At 49.5% G+C, this 18,936-nt stretch overlaps 1 protein-coding gene across 1 annotated transcript; it reads left to right on the forward strand.

The window, feature by feature from the left end:
• Nucleotides 1-482: 482 nt before the first annotated feature.
• Pgd (phosphogluconate dehydrogenase) lies at nucleotides 483-18,936 on the forward strand. The gene is made up of 13 exons (XM_057785192.1): nucleotides 483-579; nucleotides 1,035-1,110; nucleotides 1,995-2,174; nucleotides 4,418-4,483; nucleotides 5,173-5,291; nucleotides 6,228-6,297; nucleotides 8,977-9,111; nucleotides 11,528-11,717; nucleotides 14,764-14,894; nucleotides 15,069-15,202; nucleotides 17,711-17,810; nucleotides 17,937-18,059; nucleotides 18,148-18,936. The coding sequence occupies exons 1-13, from the start codon at nucleotides 572-574 to the stop codon at nucleotides 18,265-18,267; spliced, it is 1,452 nt and encodes a 483-aa protein (XP_057641175.1). The 5' UTR covers nucleotides 483-571; the 3' UTR covers nucleotides 18,268-18,936.

Here is an 18,936-nt window from a genome sequence, read left to right on the forward strand (position 1 = left end):
TCTTTCCATCCTCTTGTCGCCTTTCCCGCTGACCATCTCGCCCCAGTCTGTGCCTCTGTCCCTGGCCTGTAAAAATGGTGCACGCTGACCACACTGAGCTCCACAGGAGGATCAGACTGGATTCCTGCCTACGTGCGGAGGGACCAAGCGCGCCAGTGGGCTTAGTCAATTGTTAAGTGTGGTCTAAGGGAATTACATCCTTCGGGCTGCACCAAGCCCAGGGTCTTCTCTTTGTGCGCACGCGAGCCCCCGCGCCGGCGGGAGGCAGCGTGCGGCCGAGTGGATCACTTACGCAATCCCCGGGAACTCGCCTCGGACTCTCCGGTGCCATCGACTGCTCGGCGCTCTACACATCCGGCCCCGGGGGTGGGCGGGCCCGTTTGCCCTCAGGTGGTATAACAGGCGCCGGTGCGAGCCAATAGCGTAGGGCGTCGCCCCGCCCCTGCCTTCCGATTGGCCGGAGTCGTGGTGAGCCTCCTGAGGCGCCGGGAGCCGGACGTCCTGTACTTGCCTCGGAGCGCTCAGTTCTTCGTGATCCTTCCTTGTCGCCCCAGCTCTGACCGCTGTCGCCATGGCCCAGTGAGTGACCGGCACGCGCAGCCAGGCCCGGGACACTTCCGGGGCTGAGCGTGGTGCTGGCGGGACTCTGCCTGATTGTCTCCCTCCGCGCCGCGGCCCCGGGGGTCGCCTGGCCCTCCTTGCACAGCCCGCACCTCTGCACCTCGGGGTCCCCGCCGTGGGCTGCACCAGCCCGGCCTCCCCTGCGTGGGAGCTCGCGGCTGCGACGGGCTCGCGGGGAAGGCAGACCGCAGTGGGTGGGGGACGGCCCACGCCCCTTCTGCGGGCCGGGCCTGCAGGGGTGATGGCCGGGGCACCCATTAGAAGGAACTCGGAGGCCCATGGAGCAGCGGGGTGCAGGGTGCGGGCGGTCCCAGGTGCATGCCATGCTTGTGCAGGCGGGCTGGCTACCTGTCCTGTTAAAAGCGACCAAGTGGCACCAACGTCCTTTCTTTGTTCTTTTTCCGGCCTTTCAGAGCTGACATTGCACTGATTGGACTGGCTGTCATGGGCCAGAACTTAATCCTGAACATGAATGACCATGGATTTGTGGTAAGTGGTGGGCGCACGTTGCCTTCCCGGGGTGAGCACTGACGCATTTTTTTGCAGGTCTCAAGGTGACTGGAGAGCGCCTCTCACTCAATGAGCCCTGTTGTTGCTTAGTCGCGTTTGTAAAAGAAGTCCTGCTCTAATTGTGCTGTTCGTGTAGTTGAAGAAGGAGCCTCTTTAGAGAGAGGTGACTATAAAACAGTGCTTCTCGACCTGTGGGTCGCGACCCCATTGACCACCCTCTAGCTCTAAAAACAATTACATTTCCATTCATAGGAGTAGCAAAGTTACAGTCATGGAGTAGTTATGAAAACAACGACAATAATGTTATGGTTGGGCTCACCACAACATAAGGAACTGTATTAAAGGTTCACAGCGTTAGGAAGGTTGAGAGTCGCTGATGTAAAGGGAGATAAAGCACTGTAGCTCCGTTGACTAGCGAGACTTGGCAAAGGGAAATGGGATTTCTTTTTCCCTGTGGACAACGTCTCACGGTGTTGCCACCCTGGAGTCTCAGCTTCAGAGCTCAAGGAATCCTCCTCTTAGCCAGCCGAGTGGCGGGGCCACAGGATCCTCCTGCCTGTGGGCTCTGGGTGTTCTTCCTAAATAGTAACGTGGTTTAGAGGCCAGGATGACCAGGGACAAAAGACCAGGCCGTAGTGACAGGCTCAACCTGATAAGCAACAAGTGGTGGCTGGCCTTTGCCTCCCTTCTCTGTGTTTCGTCCTGCTGAGACCTAACTGCAGGGATCCGCTGACACTTAGGAAAAGAGAAGGCAGACCAGCTCTCTTTAGACCTCAGACCAAATAACCATTTTGTTATTCTGGACCCACCACCCAAAGGTCACGTGTGTCCGAGATCCTCTAAGCGGGCCTTTTGTCCTCCAGGTCTGTGCTTTCAATAGGACGGTCTCCAAGGTTGATGACTTCTTGGCCAATGAGGCGAAGGGAACCAAAGTGGTCGGTGCGAAGTCCTTGAAGGAGATGGTCTCCAAGCTGAAGAAGCCGCGCCGGATCGTACTTCTCGTGAAGGCTGGACAAGCTGTCGATGATTTCATCGAGAAACTGGTAAGGCCAGCTCTTCTCAAAGCTCTGCTAGAACCTCAGAGCTTGTGTCTGTTCTTCCTTCTAATGTCTTACTTCGGAGATGTCTTTATTTTCAGTTTCTGGATAGGAACTGATTAGTTCTGAGGAGACGACGGCTCAAATGTTTCAGTCTGGCACTTGCCCACTACTAATTCTTCTGTTCTTTCCCAAAAAGACTTTATTTTCATTCTATTTTATATGTGTGTGAATACGTGTGTATATGCCTGCATGTGCAGTTGCACACATTCGTCAAGTTCCTGAGGAATCCAGAAGAGGGCATCAGATCCCTTGGAATTGGAGTTACTAGGCAGTTGTGACCTACCATGTTGATGCTAGAAATCAATCCTCGGTCCTTGTTGACAGCAGTCAGTGATCTTAAGCTCTCTCTCCAGCTCCGGTTTTTGTTTTTTGTTTTTTGTGTTTTTTTAACATTTATTTAGTATTTGTGTGGGTGTAAGCATGACACACTTGGATATAGAAGTCAGAGGACAGTTTGTGAGGGTTGGTTCTCTACTTCCCCCGTGTGGTTTCTGGAAAGAACTTGGGTTGTCTGACTTGATGGGAGGTCCCTTTACGTGCTGAGACTTCTCACTGGCCCAAGGTTGTATTTATTTAATGTATTATTATTATTATTATTATTGTGAGGCGGGCATGCAAGTAGAGGTCAGGACAACTTTTGGAGTCAGTTTTCTTCTTCCACTTTTTTTTTAGGGGGTGTATAGAGATATGGTTTCTCTGTGTTGACCTGGCTGGCCTGTAGACCAGGCTGACCTCAAACTCCTGCCTTTGCCTCCTGAATGCTGGGATTAAAGGTGTTTGCCACCGCCACTCGGATTCCTGTTCCACTTTTGCTTTGGTTCCTGGGATCAAGCTTAAGTCATCAGGCTTATTCGGCAGGTGTTTTTACCCACTGAGCCATCTAGCTGGCCTGGATCTTGACAATCCTCCTGCCCCGGCCTACTTAGTGCTAGGATTATAGGCACCATCTACCATACCTGTCTGTGTTACTCTTTCTGTTTTGGTCCAGAGAAGTAGAACCCAAGGCCTTCCACCTTCTGAGCCCACTCTCACACTGAGATGTATGTATCCCCAGCTCTGGTGTCTTGCAGTGTTGACTAACATTTATGAACATTTAGTGCTACTCACTAGTAAACCGTAGTGGCCAAAATGGGTTTTGTTTAGACATGAGGTTCCCTGCACTTCAGTATTCATATAGAAGATTCATAGATAGTTGCTCTTTTTAACACATTTGTTCCTTGGCTTTAGCAAGAATATCTTTGTAGAGAGAAGAAATATGCTTATGAATGAAAGAGAACACATAGAAAAATTATTTAGGTCCTCAGAAATAATTGTGCAGGACTGGAGAGATGGCTCAGAGGTTAAGAGCATTGCCTGCTCTTCCAAAGGTCCTGAGTTCAATTCCCAGCAACCACATGGTGGCTCACAACCATCTGTAATGGGGTCTGGTGCCCTCTTCTGGCCTGTAGGCATACACACAGACCAAATATTGTATACATAATAAATAAATAAATATTTTTAAAAAATAAAAAGAAAAAAAAAGAAATAATTATGCAATAGCCCCTGGGGAAGAAAGGTACGTGCTGCTATAAACCACGTGATCACAGAAGGAAGGGCTTCCGTGTGTGTCTACGGAAGAGTGCTGTCATTGGGTTTGTCTCCAAGAGAGAAAATATAACCAGTTCGCTGTTGTTTAAATAGGTGGCTAAGGTAGGAAGAGCGCTGTGATAACAGACAAAGCTCCCTTGTACAGCAAGGTGCCAACTGCCCGCCGTTCCTCCCAAACGGGGGCTGAAAGCTGGTTGAATGTTCTTCAACCTAGGAAAGTACTGAAGGGCTCTCAAGCGGAGCTGTGGCAGGGGAGACTGGGAGGTAAAGCATAAGCTGGCTGGGCTCAGAGATGCTCACCTCTAATCCCAGCGCTCCAAAGGCGAGGCAGGTGGGTCTCTGTGAGTGAGGTCACCCAGGGCTGCACAGTGAGATCCCCTCAAGGAGGGGGGGTGAAGCAAAGGGAGAGTATGTTGTGGAGGGTCTGACTGTGTTAGTAGCCTCCAAGTTAAAGCTGCTGTTAGAGCCAGAGAAGATTTTTGAGATATACATTGCGAATGCCTTCCTGCTGTTTTCTTTGGGACACATTCTTGTTTTTCGTGTTCTAGCTATGTTTTATTTCTGTCTTTGGTCTACCCTAATCTAGTATTTGGTTACAGGTGCCATTGTTGGACACTGGTGATATCATCATTGATGGAGGAAATTCTGAATACCGGGATACAACAGTAAGTGTTCTTCAGTCCAAATTCTTTCGGGTCTTGAGAACTTTCTAGAAAGAAACATTAGCATTGTAAATGTGACAGCAGAGAGAACTGTCTCGTGATCCTTTGGGGATCAGTGCTGGCGGGCTAGATCTCAGCCTTTGCTGCGTGTTTGTGTGTGTGTGTGTGTGTGTGTGTGTGTGTGTGTGTGAGACTCAAGAGACGGTGGTTTAGATACAACAGGCTGAGAGCTTTTCTGCATAACCCCTGCCCTCTGTAATGCATAGCATGCCACAGTGTGGCATGGCTGAGAAGCGCTGCCCTTACCGTGTGCGATGCCTTGATGTCAAGGTGAGTCTCGTGTCTAAAGTGTGACACGTGTGGGTTACCCACTACACCCTTTCTTCACTGCATTTTACCCTGTACGGTCTATTCCTTTAAGATAGGAGCATGTATAAGTTTTTTACAGGGCCTGTAACTTGTAATCCTCCTGTGTTTGTAGCCTCCCGAGTGACTTCCAGGAGTCCATTAGTGTTTTAAAGCTCAGCCCTCCACACTGGGTGTCTAGACTCTCGAATGCTTGGCTGCTCCTATTCCCTTAGGTCATTTACTAGCAAACTTGAGCTCCCTGTACTGGTCTTCCACCTCCTCTCATTCATCAAAAAGAATTTATTTTTGTGAGAAAACACTAAAATTGCTTTTCTCTCTTTTAGAGAAGATGCCGGGACCTCAAGGCTAAGGGGATCCTGTTTGTGGGGAGTGGAGTCAGTGGTGGTGAGGAAGGGGCTCGGTACGGGCCGTCCCTCATGCCAGGAGGAAACAAAGAGGCCTGGTGAGTACCATCAGCACTGCGTGCATTTGCATGCAGGCCCGGCCTTGTGTGAACAGGACGGGGAGACAGTTCTGTGCTTGATCTGTGGAGATGGGGGTTAGAACTGTGCACTGGGCACAGCTCTGTCGTCTGGATAGTTTATTCTTACGTCATGTGCGTGCTTGCTTTCCTCTTACCTGTCCTGTCAGATAGGTCGCTGGCATAGAGACAGCTATACCTTAGCCCAGTCCTAAGCGTTGACTTTGCAAGTGTCGGGCTTGAGGGTCTGTACCAAAAAGTTTAAGAGGATGCCCTTTTCTTTGGTAGAGGGCAACATAGTGAGAAGGTCTTGGGGTTCCTGTGAGCCAAGAGTGAGGGCGGGGTGAAATGGAGAGCTGCTTTTGTCCAGAGAGGATTGTCTCTTCCTGTACCACAGTCCATGGCCCTGCATGCTCTCTGCTCCAGAGGGGAGCGTCTCTTCCTGTACCACATAGTCCATGGCCCTGCATGCTCTCTGATCCTGGTAGCAGACATCAGCTGGGAAGGGTGTCTTTGAGGATGATCTTGTATGGCTTGGGTTGGAGTCTTGGCTTGTTCTGATAAAGTGACAGAAGAGTCTTCGGGTGCTTTGTGGGGGTTAGGGTAGCGAGATTCTGGGTTGGAACCCAAGGCTTTGTGCATGTTAGATGTGCACTTTACCACTGCGCCACGTCCCTTGCCTTCTTCTGGTGCTTCCGTGGTGCTTCCGCCTTGCCTGTTCCTCTGTGTTGACTCGGGTGTTCTGTGGCCTCCTCTAAGGCCCACACATGGGTGTGGAGTCCACACCTGTCAACAGTGGGGACTGGGGTTTCTCTGGGAAGCTGAGCACATCCATTACTCTCAGAGCAGTGCTCTTGAGCACTGACCCCAAAACTCGGCCTTCTCTTGTTGGCTGAACTGTACTTCCCCTTTCTACAGGCCCCACATCAAGACGATCTTCCAAGCCATCGCTGCAAAAGTAGGAACTGGAGAACCCTGCTGTGACTGGGCAAGTTCTGGGCTCCCCTCTGACTAACCGCACGGCTGGAGAAAGACCACCGTGGTCCCAGTGCTTAGCTCTCTGCTCTAAGCTTCCATCTAAGTCACTGCCCCGCTGGTGCGAGAAGCACATCCCTGCCTGTCTGAATGGTGTTGTGCCCTAAGCAGCCCTTCAGGGCCTGGATGCTACTGTGTTAAGAGCTGATCCTCAGTCCTCCTAACAGGAGCCGGGGAGCAAGGGTCGTTACAGAGAACGCTAGGGTTAGAGCGGGCCTGCTGCCGTGTCACGCCAGTGTCTCAGGCCGTGAGGATCTGAGGATCTTCGCCTGTGTTTTGGGGTTTTCCGTATTTGGATGTTCACCAGCACTCAGGAATCTGGTCATAGGCACTTTCCCTCCTGTTTGGAGAATAAATATCCCACTGTGGCTTCAGTCAGTGCCATGTATGGAAAAAGCACATCAGCCTCAGTGGCAAGAGTTGCCAGAGAGTCTTTGTTCGACGATGGTGTGGCCTGGGACACACTGCAGGGCTTGTCTGAGAAATCCCCAGTTGCCCTCGACAGTCTCGATGCTCTCACCAGCTTTTCTTCCTCTTTTCCTTTCCTTTAATTTTCCTTTCTTTTTCCCTTTTCTTCCTTTCCCCCTCCATTTTCTCTGTTTGTCTGTCTTTGAGTTATACTTGTCTATCTGATATATGTGCACGGGAGAACTTGAGGCTACGTGTGGATGTCAGAGAACAGTTTATAGGAGTCGGTTCTCTCCTTCCACCATGTAGGTGCTGGAATCAAGCTCAGGTTGTCCCGCTTGGCAGCGAGCACCTTCACCTCTGGACCACCTGACCATTCCCAGCACTCAGGGTCTCCTCACTACGTAGCCAAGCAGGCCTTGGGCCCTCACTGCTCCCTCATCAGTCTCCTGAATTACAGACCTGTGCACCACCACACCTAGTTCCCTTTTTATACCTGTTATTTTATATGCCCACTTGGTGATTTTAGTAATGTGTATGATTAAGATAGGGATAACCTAAGGGCCCAGCCTTGGGCATAAGGGAAACCCTCCTACTGACCTGCCAGCTTTGGTGGCTGCCTTTCCCCAGGGGTCAGTGCCAAGTTCAGTCACCCTCTGCTAAGGTGATGCAAAAGTCATCCAAACTTTCCGGTTGTTGTGAAGAGCTGCGGGCTGTGTTCTCAGCGCCCAGCCGCCCACATGGTTAGCTTTACCCGAAATAATTACATGGAAATTGTATTCTTTTAAACACTGCCTGGCTCATTAGTTCCAGCCTCTTATTGGCTAGCTCTTACATATCGATCTAACCCATTTCTAATATTCTGTGTAGCACCACAAGCTGACTTACCAGGAAAGATCTTAACCTGCGTCTGTCTGGAGTGGGAGAATCATGGCCACTGCCTGGACTCAGCTTCTTTCTCCCAGCATTCTGTTCTGTTTACTCCGCCTCCCTAATTTTCTGTCCTATCAAAGGCCAAACAGTTTTCTTTATTAATTAACCAATGAAACAACAGATAGAAAGATGACCCTCCTCCATCATTCGGTCTTCTTAGTGGAAGGGACTCCTTCCCTGATGGCAGCATAGAACCTTTAGAGTGCAGTCACGATACCTTCCTTTAACTCCCTCTAGGAAAAGTCAAAAGGAAAAGCCAGCTCGCACTTGTGGGTCTTGACTCTGTCAGAGTTGACTGCCGTGGGCTAAAGCTTGGGTTCGGGCCATAAGAGTAAATGGTAGAGACTAAAAGGAGGTGACCGTAGGCTTGTCCGCTGCTGGAGCAACAGGAGGGTGAAGTAAGATGTCCTCACATTGCACAGTTAGTGTCCAGTCGGAAGGGGCTGGCCAGCGATAGAGGAAGCCTCTGTCTGATAGAAGCATCACAGTGTCAACACAGCAGTGACTGCCAGGAAGACTGTCCCAGCCGCCTGCTGTGGACTGCAGAGCCTGTGCCATGTTGCTCTTGACTCTGCTGCGCTCATTCTTGTTCCTGTCCATTGGACAGTTTTCAGAGGTGGCCTTTCTAGAGGGCAGAGCGTTGATCAGAGTAACACGACTGAAAAGCCCTTCGTAAAGTCCCCGTGATAAACTGGATACATCCTACCAGCTTAGCCAGTACCTTGTCAGTGACAGGACCACAAGGGAATGCATTTCTGGACTTGAAAGGTCAAGGTGGTACCTTGTTAGAAGGGTACTTTACCCTCAACTGTGAGGAACAACAGCATTACATTTGTGTCTAGGAAAGATACAAGTAATTTAAGCAGCAGTTGCTAGAAATGTGGTAACTTCAAGACCAGGGCGACTTTAACTTGTGGCTGGAGCTGGGGAATAGGGAGTTGCTTTTAATAGTGGGAAATACAGACTAAAGAGTTTGGGTATGGCCGGGCGGTGGTGGTGCACGCCTTTAATCCCAGCACTCGGGAGGCAGAGGCAGGCGGATCTCTGGGAGTTTGAGACCAGCCTGGTCTACAATAGCTAGTTCCAGGACAGGCTCCAAAACCACAGAGAAACCCTGTCTCAAAAAACCAAAAAAAAAAAAAAAAAAAAAAAAAGAGTTTGGGTATGTTGGGGTTCCTATTAAAAACACTGTTTTCTCATGTTATTGTATGAGATGGAGCTGTTCTGAAGTCTTCTGAGACTTGTATAGTCTATTGTTCTGAGGGCCTCTTGTTGCTGATTGTCCCGACAGGTGGGAGACGAGGGGGCTGGTCACTTTGTGAAGATGGTGCATAACGGGATCGAGTATGGCGACATGCAGCTCATCTGCGAGGCTTACCACCTGATGAAGGACGTTCTGGGCATGCGGCACGAGGAGATGGCCCAGGTGAGTCTCAGGCACTGCCTCCACCTCAGTAGGCGCTGACCGGATGAGGGAGAACTTGCCCCTGACAATTAAGACTTCCTCCTTCCTGTTTGTCTGGCTGTCTGGTGGCCCAATTGGACTCAACCTAATGTAAGGGAAGCTGTGGTTATAGCATCATAAAATGTGATATCCAGCCAAGAAGCAGTAATCATTGTCGGCACTTAGTGAGCCAGGCTTTGTCAGCACGGTGTGTCACCTCGTATGCGGCCCTCCCCGTGGAACCCAGGGCCTGGCCTTAGGCTTGGTAGGCAAGGACTCTGTCTCAGCCCATCCCAGTCCTTATTCTCTTTCTCACTCCTACCTTTGCTCCGTGAGGGTGGAATTTACTCCTGATGGTTCCTCCCGGGGCCAGGGAGACAGCTCAGCACTAGAGCACTTGGTGCTCTCCCAGAAGACTGAAGGGTTGGGTTTCCAGAACCCATGCGAGGGTCAAGTAACTCTTGTTCAGGGTATCTGATGTCCTCTTCTGACCTCTGTGGGCCTTGCATACAGGTGGTAAGTATGCATACATTCAGCCAAACACCCAAATGTAAGAATTAAATATATTAATAAACCTTCAAAAAATTTTAAGTTCATCCAGTGGAGAAGCATAGGCATATTCTCCCCACATTTTCTTAAGAAAATGTTCAGACACTGAAGACCTCACTGTCGTGTCGTGTGTGCACATCTCCTGGATCCTACCATAGCATCTCACTGCACTTCACCACTTACTGTCCAGCCCCGCCCCTTCCATCCTGCGTGGAGACATTCCAGGGCAATCTGTCGGAATGGGACCTTTTTCCCCAATGTAGCATCATTAGATGAACATTTAGTTACCAACATAGGCAAGTATGTCTTACCAGTCATTTTCAGAATCTTTCATTTGTCCTTTGACAGTTTATACACAGATACAGTGTATCTTGATCATACCCACCCCAGTGTTCCCATTTTTTCCCCTCCAACACCCTTCACCTCCATGATGGCCCCTCCTCCCTTTGTGTTTCTCTCTCTCTGTATTGTAACCCACTGACTCTTAGTTACTGCAGCCTGCTTGAATATTGGCTGATTTTGCTGGCTTTGCGGGTCTTGTGCACAAAGGTGTGTGTGTGTATATGTATGTATGTGGGGGGTTGTACGAGGGGATTGAGTAGGCCTCATGGACTGTCACCGAGCTTCAGTCCTGACCCTCGTGTATCTTGGCAGCTACTTGTCTCGCTGGCTTGCCCTTGTTCGTTCTAAAACATTTAACTTAGTTTTCATTATCTTTATGTTTGTATTCATTCATTTACTTAATAATGTATTCCTACAACAAAGTGAGTACTTTACTATATGCAAGATCTATTCTAAACGCTAAGTATAAAACCGTGACGGGACGGGTAGAGCTCAGATAGTGTAGCCTAGCATGTGTGAGGTGCTGGCTGTGTGAGGCGGAGCAATGACCATAACTGAAGTCTACGCTCTGGAGTCGGAAGACAAACAATAATAGTGAATGTAAAGCAGAAAACTGGTGATCATTGTTACAGACAAAAGCAAACTGGGATTAGCAGACAGTGTTTTGGTTTGAGATGGGTTGAGTTTTAGCTTTTTTTTTTTTTTTCTTTTTAAGATTTATGTGCATTAGGTTTTTTGCTTTCTTTTTTGTTTGTTTTTGGGGTTTTTTTTTTTTTTTTTTTGGTTTTTCGAGACAGGGTTTCTCTGTATGTAGCTCTGGGGCCTGTCCTGGAACTAGCTCTTGTAGACCAGACTGGCCTTGAACTCACAGAGATCCACCTGCCTCTGCCTCCTGAGTACTGGGTGGGATTAAAGGCGTGCACCACCACCACCTGGCACTTTGTTTTGTCTGTATGTCTGTGTGAGTGTGCCAGAACTGGAGTTACAGACAGTTGTGAACTGCCATGTGGGTGCTGGGAACTGAACCCGAGTCCTCTGGAAGAGCAGCCATTGCCCTTAACCACTGAGCCATCTCTCCAGCCTTAACAGACAGGTTTCATTTTGTTTCTTGTTTTTATTTTTGTGGTACTGGGATGGGACTCGAGGCCTCATGCTCACTAAGCTTGTGTTCCAGCTCTGAGCTACATCCAGTTCCATCCAGAGATGGATTTAGATAGGGCAAGAAGGCACAGCATGCATAGACCCAAGTGAAGTGAGGAGCTTGACTCCAAGGAGAGGGCAGTTCCAGTGGTGAGAAATTAAGCCGCCAGGGTGACACTCAACATAGCTGCCTGACCTGGTGAGCGTGGCTCAGTGAGCAGGAGTAGGAGGCTACAGGCCACCAAGAGGAGGGCCTGCTGGCCCCATGTGCTCAGCAGTGGGTGCACCAGTTACAGAGGCAAGGATACGGCAGATGAGCCAGGGTGCCCACAGAACCCAACCACCCTGCCTTCTCTTCTGTGTATAGGCCTTTGAGGAATGGAACAAGACAGAGCTGGACTCATTCCTGATTGAAATCACCGCTAACATCCTCAAGTTCCTAGACACTGATGGCAAAGAGCTGTTACCAAAGATCCGGGACAGTGCTGGGCAGAAGGGCACTGGGAAGTGGACCGCCATATCAGCACTAGACTACGGCATGCCTGTCACCCTCATTGGTAATGTCACATCTACCACCTGTGCCTTTGGTCCCACTGCTCTGATCCTGGTGTCCTTCTGGAATTCTGCTCTGGACAGTCTGGAGACGGTCTTTGGGCCTGCTCAGGTGTCAGTGCGCCTTTCCTCTTTCTGCACGTGGGGAACTCTCCTTATGGGCTCCGAGGTAAACACAGACGTTACCGTCTTTTCTGTGCACTTTTATTTTTATTTTATTTATTTATTTATTTATTTATTTATTTTTTGGTTTTTCGAGACAGGGTTTCTCTGTGGTTTTGGAGCCTGTCCTGGAACTAGCTCTTGTAGACTAGGCTGGTCTCAAACTCACAGAGATCCGCCTGCCTCTGCCTCCCAAGTGCTGGGATTAAAGGCATGCGCCACCACCACCCGGCTTTCTGTGCACTTTTTTTTTTTTTTTTTTTTGGTTTTTCGAGACAGGGTTTCTCTGTGGCTTTGGAGCCTGTCCTGGAACTAGCTCTGTAGACCAGGCTGGTCTCGAACTCACAGAGATCCGCCTGCCTCTGCCTCCCAAGTGCTGGGATTAAAGGCGTGCGCCACCATCGCCCGGCTTCTGTGCACTTTTAAATCTGGATATTTTCACATTTGACTGATGCCGGGCAGCACTCAGGGAGGCAGAGGCAGGTGCATATCTGTGAGTTCAAGGCCAGCCAGGTCTGTAGATTGAGTCTAGGACAGGCTCCAAAGCTACATAGAGAAACCCTGTCTTGAAAAACCAAAACAAACAAACAAACATTTGACTAAGTATTGTCCAGTTGGTTCTTGAGACAGTCTCGATAAGTAGCTCAGGTTAGCCTTGGACATGTGCATGCCTGGCTTTTTTGGCTTGTTTTGCTAAGATTTCTGTAATGGGTCCAGAACAAAAGTTCATATACAAACACATTTTGTTTATGTAGTCAACATTTATTAATATTTTACAGGTTCTACCCATATATACAAAAAATTGGGCTTTGCTCTGCTAAACCATTGGCTGAGACAGCTTTATTCATTAGCCAATAGAAGCAACACACATACAGAAGGACACCCCACATCACTTCCCATTCACTCTTTACCTTTATTTTTGAGACAGAATCTCATCATTGAACCTGAACCTGATTGGCTAGAGTGACTGGCCAGCCAGCTACGGGGACCACTGGTCTCTGACACTCCTGGGCTACAGTCATAGTTATGTGTGACCACATCTTAGCTTTTTTACACAGGTGTTGGGGACCTTGTATGACAAGCACTCTGCCAATTTTGTCTTTCTTTCTTAAGAGATAGAATGCCCCTCTGCCAAGGTTACAACCAGAGTGAGTCAGGTGTTCACAGGAGTCTTTGCTCCTGGTGGAACAGTTCTTCTCCGGTAACTCGGGCGTTTTCCTGTTTACCTTCCCAGATATGGATGTATGGCTGTCTCTCCCTCCTTCTCCTCCTTCCTTTATTTTCTGCTTAGTCATGCTCACTTTGTGTTAGACACTTGGGGCGGGACAGGGAAGCCGTGCTTGCGTGTGCGCGTGCCTCTGTGTGTGTGTGTGTGTGCGCGCCCTGCACAGGTAGGAGGAAGTTGGCTGCATTTTGGCCAATCCCAGTAGTGTTGTGTGCCAGGAACATCTGTCCACCGCTGACTCGCTGCATGTAGCAGTGTTGTCCTCAGTTCTAGAGACTGGGTCCCTCCTACCACTCTGGCCAGATGTGGTCCTTTCCTGCCTAAAGAATAAAAGGACACAGCCTCAGTACAACCTACTGTATGGCCAGGAGGGTTCGCCACGCTTGCTGTTGCACAATTGTCAAGTCATGCTGCATGGAAGGACGGGTTGGGTAAGGGCAGGAAGACATTGCCTTTTCACCTTGCTCTCAAGCTGTGGCTTGCACGCTTTCCCCAGCACTGAAGTAATTAGTTGTTAGCCCCAGAGGTTCAACCCATTGTGTTGGAGGAAAAGAAAATTCATTCATCTTCAATAAATTGAGCAAGTGGCCTATCACAAGGGTGGTTTGTGAAAGTAGTAAATGTCTTCATGCTCTGTATTGAAAGGTGTTGTGAAACCAGTGGTTGTGGGCGTAAGAACAGCCTGGGAGGTGGAGCCACAGCTCAGCAGTTACAAGCACGCACGCCCTCCCCTTCCAGCGATTGGCTTCCTGGCACCCACAGCAGGTTGAGCACAACCCCCTGTAACTCTAGTGCCATCTGACTCCTCTGGCCTCTGAGGGCACTTCACTCATGTGGAAACAAATACCCTTAAAAATAAACCTTACCAAAAAACAAAGCTAAGCCTGGGGGCTAGTGAGATAGCCTAGCTATTAAGAGCACTTGTTTTCGCTGTGCAGTGGTGTTGCAAGTCTTTAATCCCAGCAGTCAGGAGGCAGAGGCAGGTGGATCTCTGAGTTCGAGGCCAGCCTGGTCTTCAGAGCTAGTTCCAGGACAGCCAAGGCTACATAAAGAAACCCTGTCTTAGCTGGGCAGTGCTGGCGCATGCCTTTAATCCCAGCATTCAGAAGGCAGAAGCGGGTGGATCTCTGTGAGTTTGAGGCCAGCCTGAAACAAAAAAGAAAGAAAGAAAGAAAGAAAGAAAGAAAGAAAGAAAGAAAGAAAGAAAGAAAGAAAGAAAGAGAAACCCTGTCTTGAGGGAAAAAATAATATTTTTCTTAAGTCAGGTGTGGTACACACCTATAATCCCAGCAGTTGGAGGTAGAGGCAGGAGGACCAGGACATCAAGGCCATCCTCTGCCACATAGTAAGTTTCAGGTAGCTTATACTTTAGAAATTCAGTCTCATAACAAAATTAACTTCTTTTAAATAGAAACTGAAATTTTACTATTGGGTTAATATTGAGTAATTATGTGAATTATATGTAATCATTGCCTTGCCTCTATTTCACCTTGAAACTTCCCTTTGAATTTTGAGTTGGTCTTTGTGGTTGATGCATTTGCGTTGGGATGCTCCTAGCCCAGGTGTTGGTCTCGGGGATCTCTGACTGATTAAATCTTTCTCACCTCAGGCTGTGCACATCCTTTCCTCAGGCTTCTCTGACCGACTCCCTCTTTCCTATGTAGGAGAAGCTGTCTTCGCTCGCTGCTTGTCCTCTCTGAAGGAGGAGCGAGTCCAGGCCAGTAGGAAGCTCAAGGGCCCCCAGAAGGTCCAGCTGGCTGGCAGTAAGGAGTCATTCCTGGAGGACATTCGAAAGGTGGGCAGCCCCTAGCCTTGGCCTTTGTGGACCAGGGAAAGTTGTGGGGGTTATAGAGATCCTCCACCATGTTCTCATTTCCAGCCTTTCCTCTCTGGGGTCTCCTCTGAGGTGAGAATGAGCCTGGGAGGTGGGTGTGGCTACTCCACTAACCAGTCTGGTGTTGCTCTCTAGGCCCTCTATGCCTCTAAGATCATCTCCTACGCTCAAGGCTTTATGCTGCTCAGACAGGCAGCCACTGAGTTTGGCTGGACCCTCAATTATGGTGGCATTGCCCTCATGTGGAGAGGGGGCTGCATCATCAGAAGGTAAGTGGAGGTGAACTCAGGGCTGCCTGCACAGGGCTGGGCAGTTATATGTATTTCCCTCTAACTGGGAAGCCATCCTGCAGCTGAACATTGGCAACAGTGTGGGTTACATTGTTACAGCCCCCCCTTGGGGATAGGTCTCTATGCCTTAAAATAATTATAGTTCAGAAGTATTTGGGGGAAAAATGAGCAGGTCAGTGGTGGTTCACTCCTTTCATCCCGCACAGCAAAGGCGGGTGGATCTCTTGAGTTCCTGGTCAGCCTGGTCTATAGAGCAAGTTCCAGAACAGCCAGGACTACATAGAGAAGTCCTGTCTTGAAAAAACAAAGAAAGAAAGAAAAAAAAAAATTTGATGTGGTAGTGCATGCCTTTCATCCAAGCACTCTGGAGGCAGAGGCAGATGAATCTCTGAGTTCAAGGTCAGCCTGAGCTACTTAGCTCCACTACAGTCATAGCTACATAGAAAAACCCTGTCTCAAAAAACAAAGAAACAAAATGTGTAAAACACTTGCTAGGCCCTGCTCTACTACTAGCACCAGAAAATGTTCTGAACTTTTGCAGACTATTTTCTTAGCATCACTCTCTAGGCAGTGCAGTGAACCTGCTTTGTGTACCATTTGCATCATAGTAAGCCAGCTAGAGATGATTCAAAACATACAGAGCTTGTGTAAGGTTTTGTTGTTGTTGTTTGTTTTGTTTGTTTTTGGTTTGGTTTGGTTTTGATTTTTTTGGTTTTTTGAGACAGGGTTTCTCTGTAGCTTTGGAGCCTGTCCTGGAACTAGCTCTTGTAGACCAGGCTGGTCTTGAACTCACAGAGAATCACCTGCCTCTGCCTCCCGGGTGCTGGGATTAAAGGCGTGGCCACCAGAGCCCAGATGTGTAGGTAACATCACCATTCACTTAGTTCTATGTGCGCTACAGGTGCCAGGCACATGTGGAGGTCAGCAAAATCTGTAGGAATTCTGCCAACTTCTAAGTGTACCTATCCCAGTTGTGCATTCTGGGACCAGGAAAATTGACAGGATGAGTTCAGGGACTCAATGGATCTGCTGTGAGTCTGACTTCAGCCAAAACCATTCATCTGACCTCCACAAGCCCCTGCTGTAGCTGGAGGACCACAGTGCTTCTTGGGTTGTCCCAGATTAATGCGTTCAGACGCAGTGTTCAGTAGCAGCTGCTTCTCCCCCACCTGCAGCACAGTTACCCTTTGTGAAGGCCGTGGGCCCTCTGGGAAGGGCTGGAGGAAGGCTAGCAGCGAGGCTCTTGGGTAGTTTACCAGTGTCCTTCCTCAGGGGACCTGCTGCCCCTCATTCAAGGGTTCTGGGTCTGAAAATTAGTTCTTGAGCTGAGACCCCATCTTGCTACGATCCAGCATAGCCTTTGGTTTGTTTGAATGTTTCCTGTTTCTTATCTAATCTGTTCTGTCCCTGGAAACCCCACTGGTTAGCCAGTGTCAAAGGTCCGCAGAGTTCTGCCACCATAAACTCACATGCTGCCATTACAGGTCAGGCCCATTACGATGCCTACGCTCACCTTCAGTCCTTCGCTTCCGCCTGTGCTACCTGGGGGTCTTTAGGGTTGGTTGTAGGCCCCTTTCCCTGCTGACATGTCACTGGCCCATTAATACTAAGCTGTTTGATGAGGGTCTTGAGCACCCACAAATTTTTACTGAACCCATCCCCTGTCCACACTTGAGGGACAACTCAGTCTCTCCAGATGGATTGTCTATCCCGCACGCTGCAAGTAGCTAGCTCTGAGAAGTGTCCTGGCCCTGGACTTGTTTCCTGGGGCCCACTCCCTTTTTTGTTTAATAGGGGTCTCACATAGCCTAGACTGGCTTTGAGCTACTGATCCTTCTATCTCCACTTCATTGTACTTGAAAAACAAATATTATTTTTCAGTAGTTCTTACGGGGCTGGAGAAATGGCTCAGCAGTTAGAGAGTACTGGCTGCCAGGTGGTGGCACACGCCTTCAATCGCAGCTCTCCTGAAGCACCAAAGCTACAGAGAAACCCTGTCTCAATTAAAAAAAACAAAAACAAAAAACCAGGGGTGGGGGCAAGCACTGGCTGCTCTTCCAGAGGACCTTGATTCAATTCCCAGCACCCAAATGGTGGCTCACAACCATTTGTAACTCCAGTCCCAAGGGGTACAATGTCCTCTTCTGGTACGCAGACATGCATGCGTACAAGCACATGCACATTCTCTCTCCCTCTCTTTTCTCTCTCCATGCATTTGCAGGGTGATGCACATGTCCCACAGTTGTGTGTAGAGGTCAGAAGACATTTGTGGGGGTTGGTTTTCTCTTCCCACTGTTTCAGATGTCAGACTTGGTGGCAAACACCTTTACCTGCTGAGTCACCTCACTGGCTGCTGTGCTTCTCAGTGTTACTCTGCTGGCTTGAGCGGGGAGAGCTGTGACTTTGTGCCTCTGTGGAGCGCAGTGACTGGTTATTTCCAGGCCTTCAGCCTGCTGCTGTCATGACATTGATTTCGTGCAATTTCAGTGTGTTCCTGGGGAAAATTAAAGATGCATTTGAGCGAAAACCCGAGCTTCAGAACCTGCTGCTAGATGACTTCTTTAAGTCAGCCATTGACAGCTGCCAGGTGCGTAACTGGCCCAGGTGCTGGGCTGTTTCATTCAGCAGCATTGATGCTGGTGGGGTCTCCTGCAGCCTGGAGCCTCAGCATCTCTGGGCAAACCCAGTCACTGACCTTCTGCTCTCTGCTCAGGACTCCTGGCGGCGGGTGGTCAGCACTGGGGTGCAAGCAGGCATCCCCATGCCCTGCTTCACTACCGCCCTCTCCTTCTACGACGGGTACAGACATGAGGTGCTGCCAGCCAACCTCATCCAGGTGAGCGTGAGAGCCGGCAGTACCCTTGGCTAGTTCCTGAGGGTTGTGTGCCTACGTGTCAACCTAACCAACTGCACTCCTTTCCTAGGCTCAGCGGGATTACTTTGGGGCTCACACCTATGAACTCTTAGCCAAACCAGGAGAATTTATCCATACCAACTGGACGGGCCACGGTGGCAGCGTGTCATCCTCTTCATACAATGCCTAGTAGGACTGTGGCTCGCCCTCCCTCCCACCAGCAGGACAGTTCCTGCCGCGCCAGCACTCCTCTTTGCCCTAGTTCCTGCTCAGATCTTTTGGCCAAGTCTTGGCTGTGGCTGCTGAAGAAGTCACTGAGGTCCGATGTCCGGTAGTCCTGAAACCACCACACGCTCCACCTCGACCTTTCGCACTGCCCCGGATCCTGTGCTCCACTGCGTGACTGCTCCCTGACTGAGTCGTGCCATGTGGGTCAGACAGGCTGCAGCTCTTAGCACACAGCGGGGCTGGGTGTGTGGGATTGTACAACCTGGACCATGATCATGCGTGTGGGCTCTGTACACTCAGAACCTCCACTCAGTAAAAGCTATATACAGTTACCCTCTTCTACCTGCTCTCTGGCCGTGCCTGCACATGCCAGCTGCTCTTCCATGAGCAGAAAGGTCTGCACTGAGTTCATAGATGGGACGTGATTTCTTTAAAGACTCCAAATAACACAGGACACATTAAATTGAAGGTGATGATTAAGTCTGGAGGGAGGTGAGGAGGCACCGAGGAGTAGATGGACAGGGATTCTCGTGTTGTTTCTTACCGGACACACTAAGGTACCTGGAAGTTCGTGTACCATCTACCCCACCACACTCTTGTAATAAACTTTTTAGACTAGCTTGGTGCTCTC

The sequence above is a fragment of the Chionomys nivalis genome, chromosome 11 (assembly GCF_950005125.1).
Source record: "Chionomys nivalis chromosome 11, mChiNiv1.1, whole genome shotgun sequence".
Lineage (NCBI taxonomy): Eukaryota > Metazoa > Chordata > Mammalia > Rodentia > Cricetidae > Chionomys > Chionomys nivalis.

Excerpts from the sequence above, each read along its gene's own strand:
- Pgd (XM_057785192.1), top strand. Across the intron at positions 1,111-1,994 it reads TGAATGACCATGGATTTGTG|GTCTGTGCTTTCAATAGGAC; the intron begins GTAAGTGGTGGG and ends TTTGTCCTCCAG. Across the intron at positions 11,718-14,763 it reads CATGCCTGTCACCCTCATTG|GAGAAGCTGTCTTCGCTCGC; the intron begins GTAATGTCACAT and ends TTTCCTATGTAG.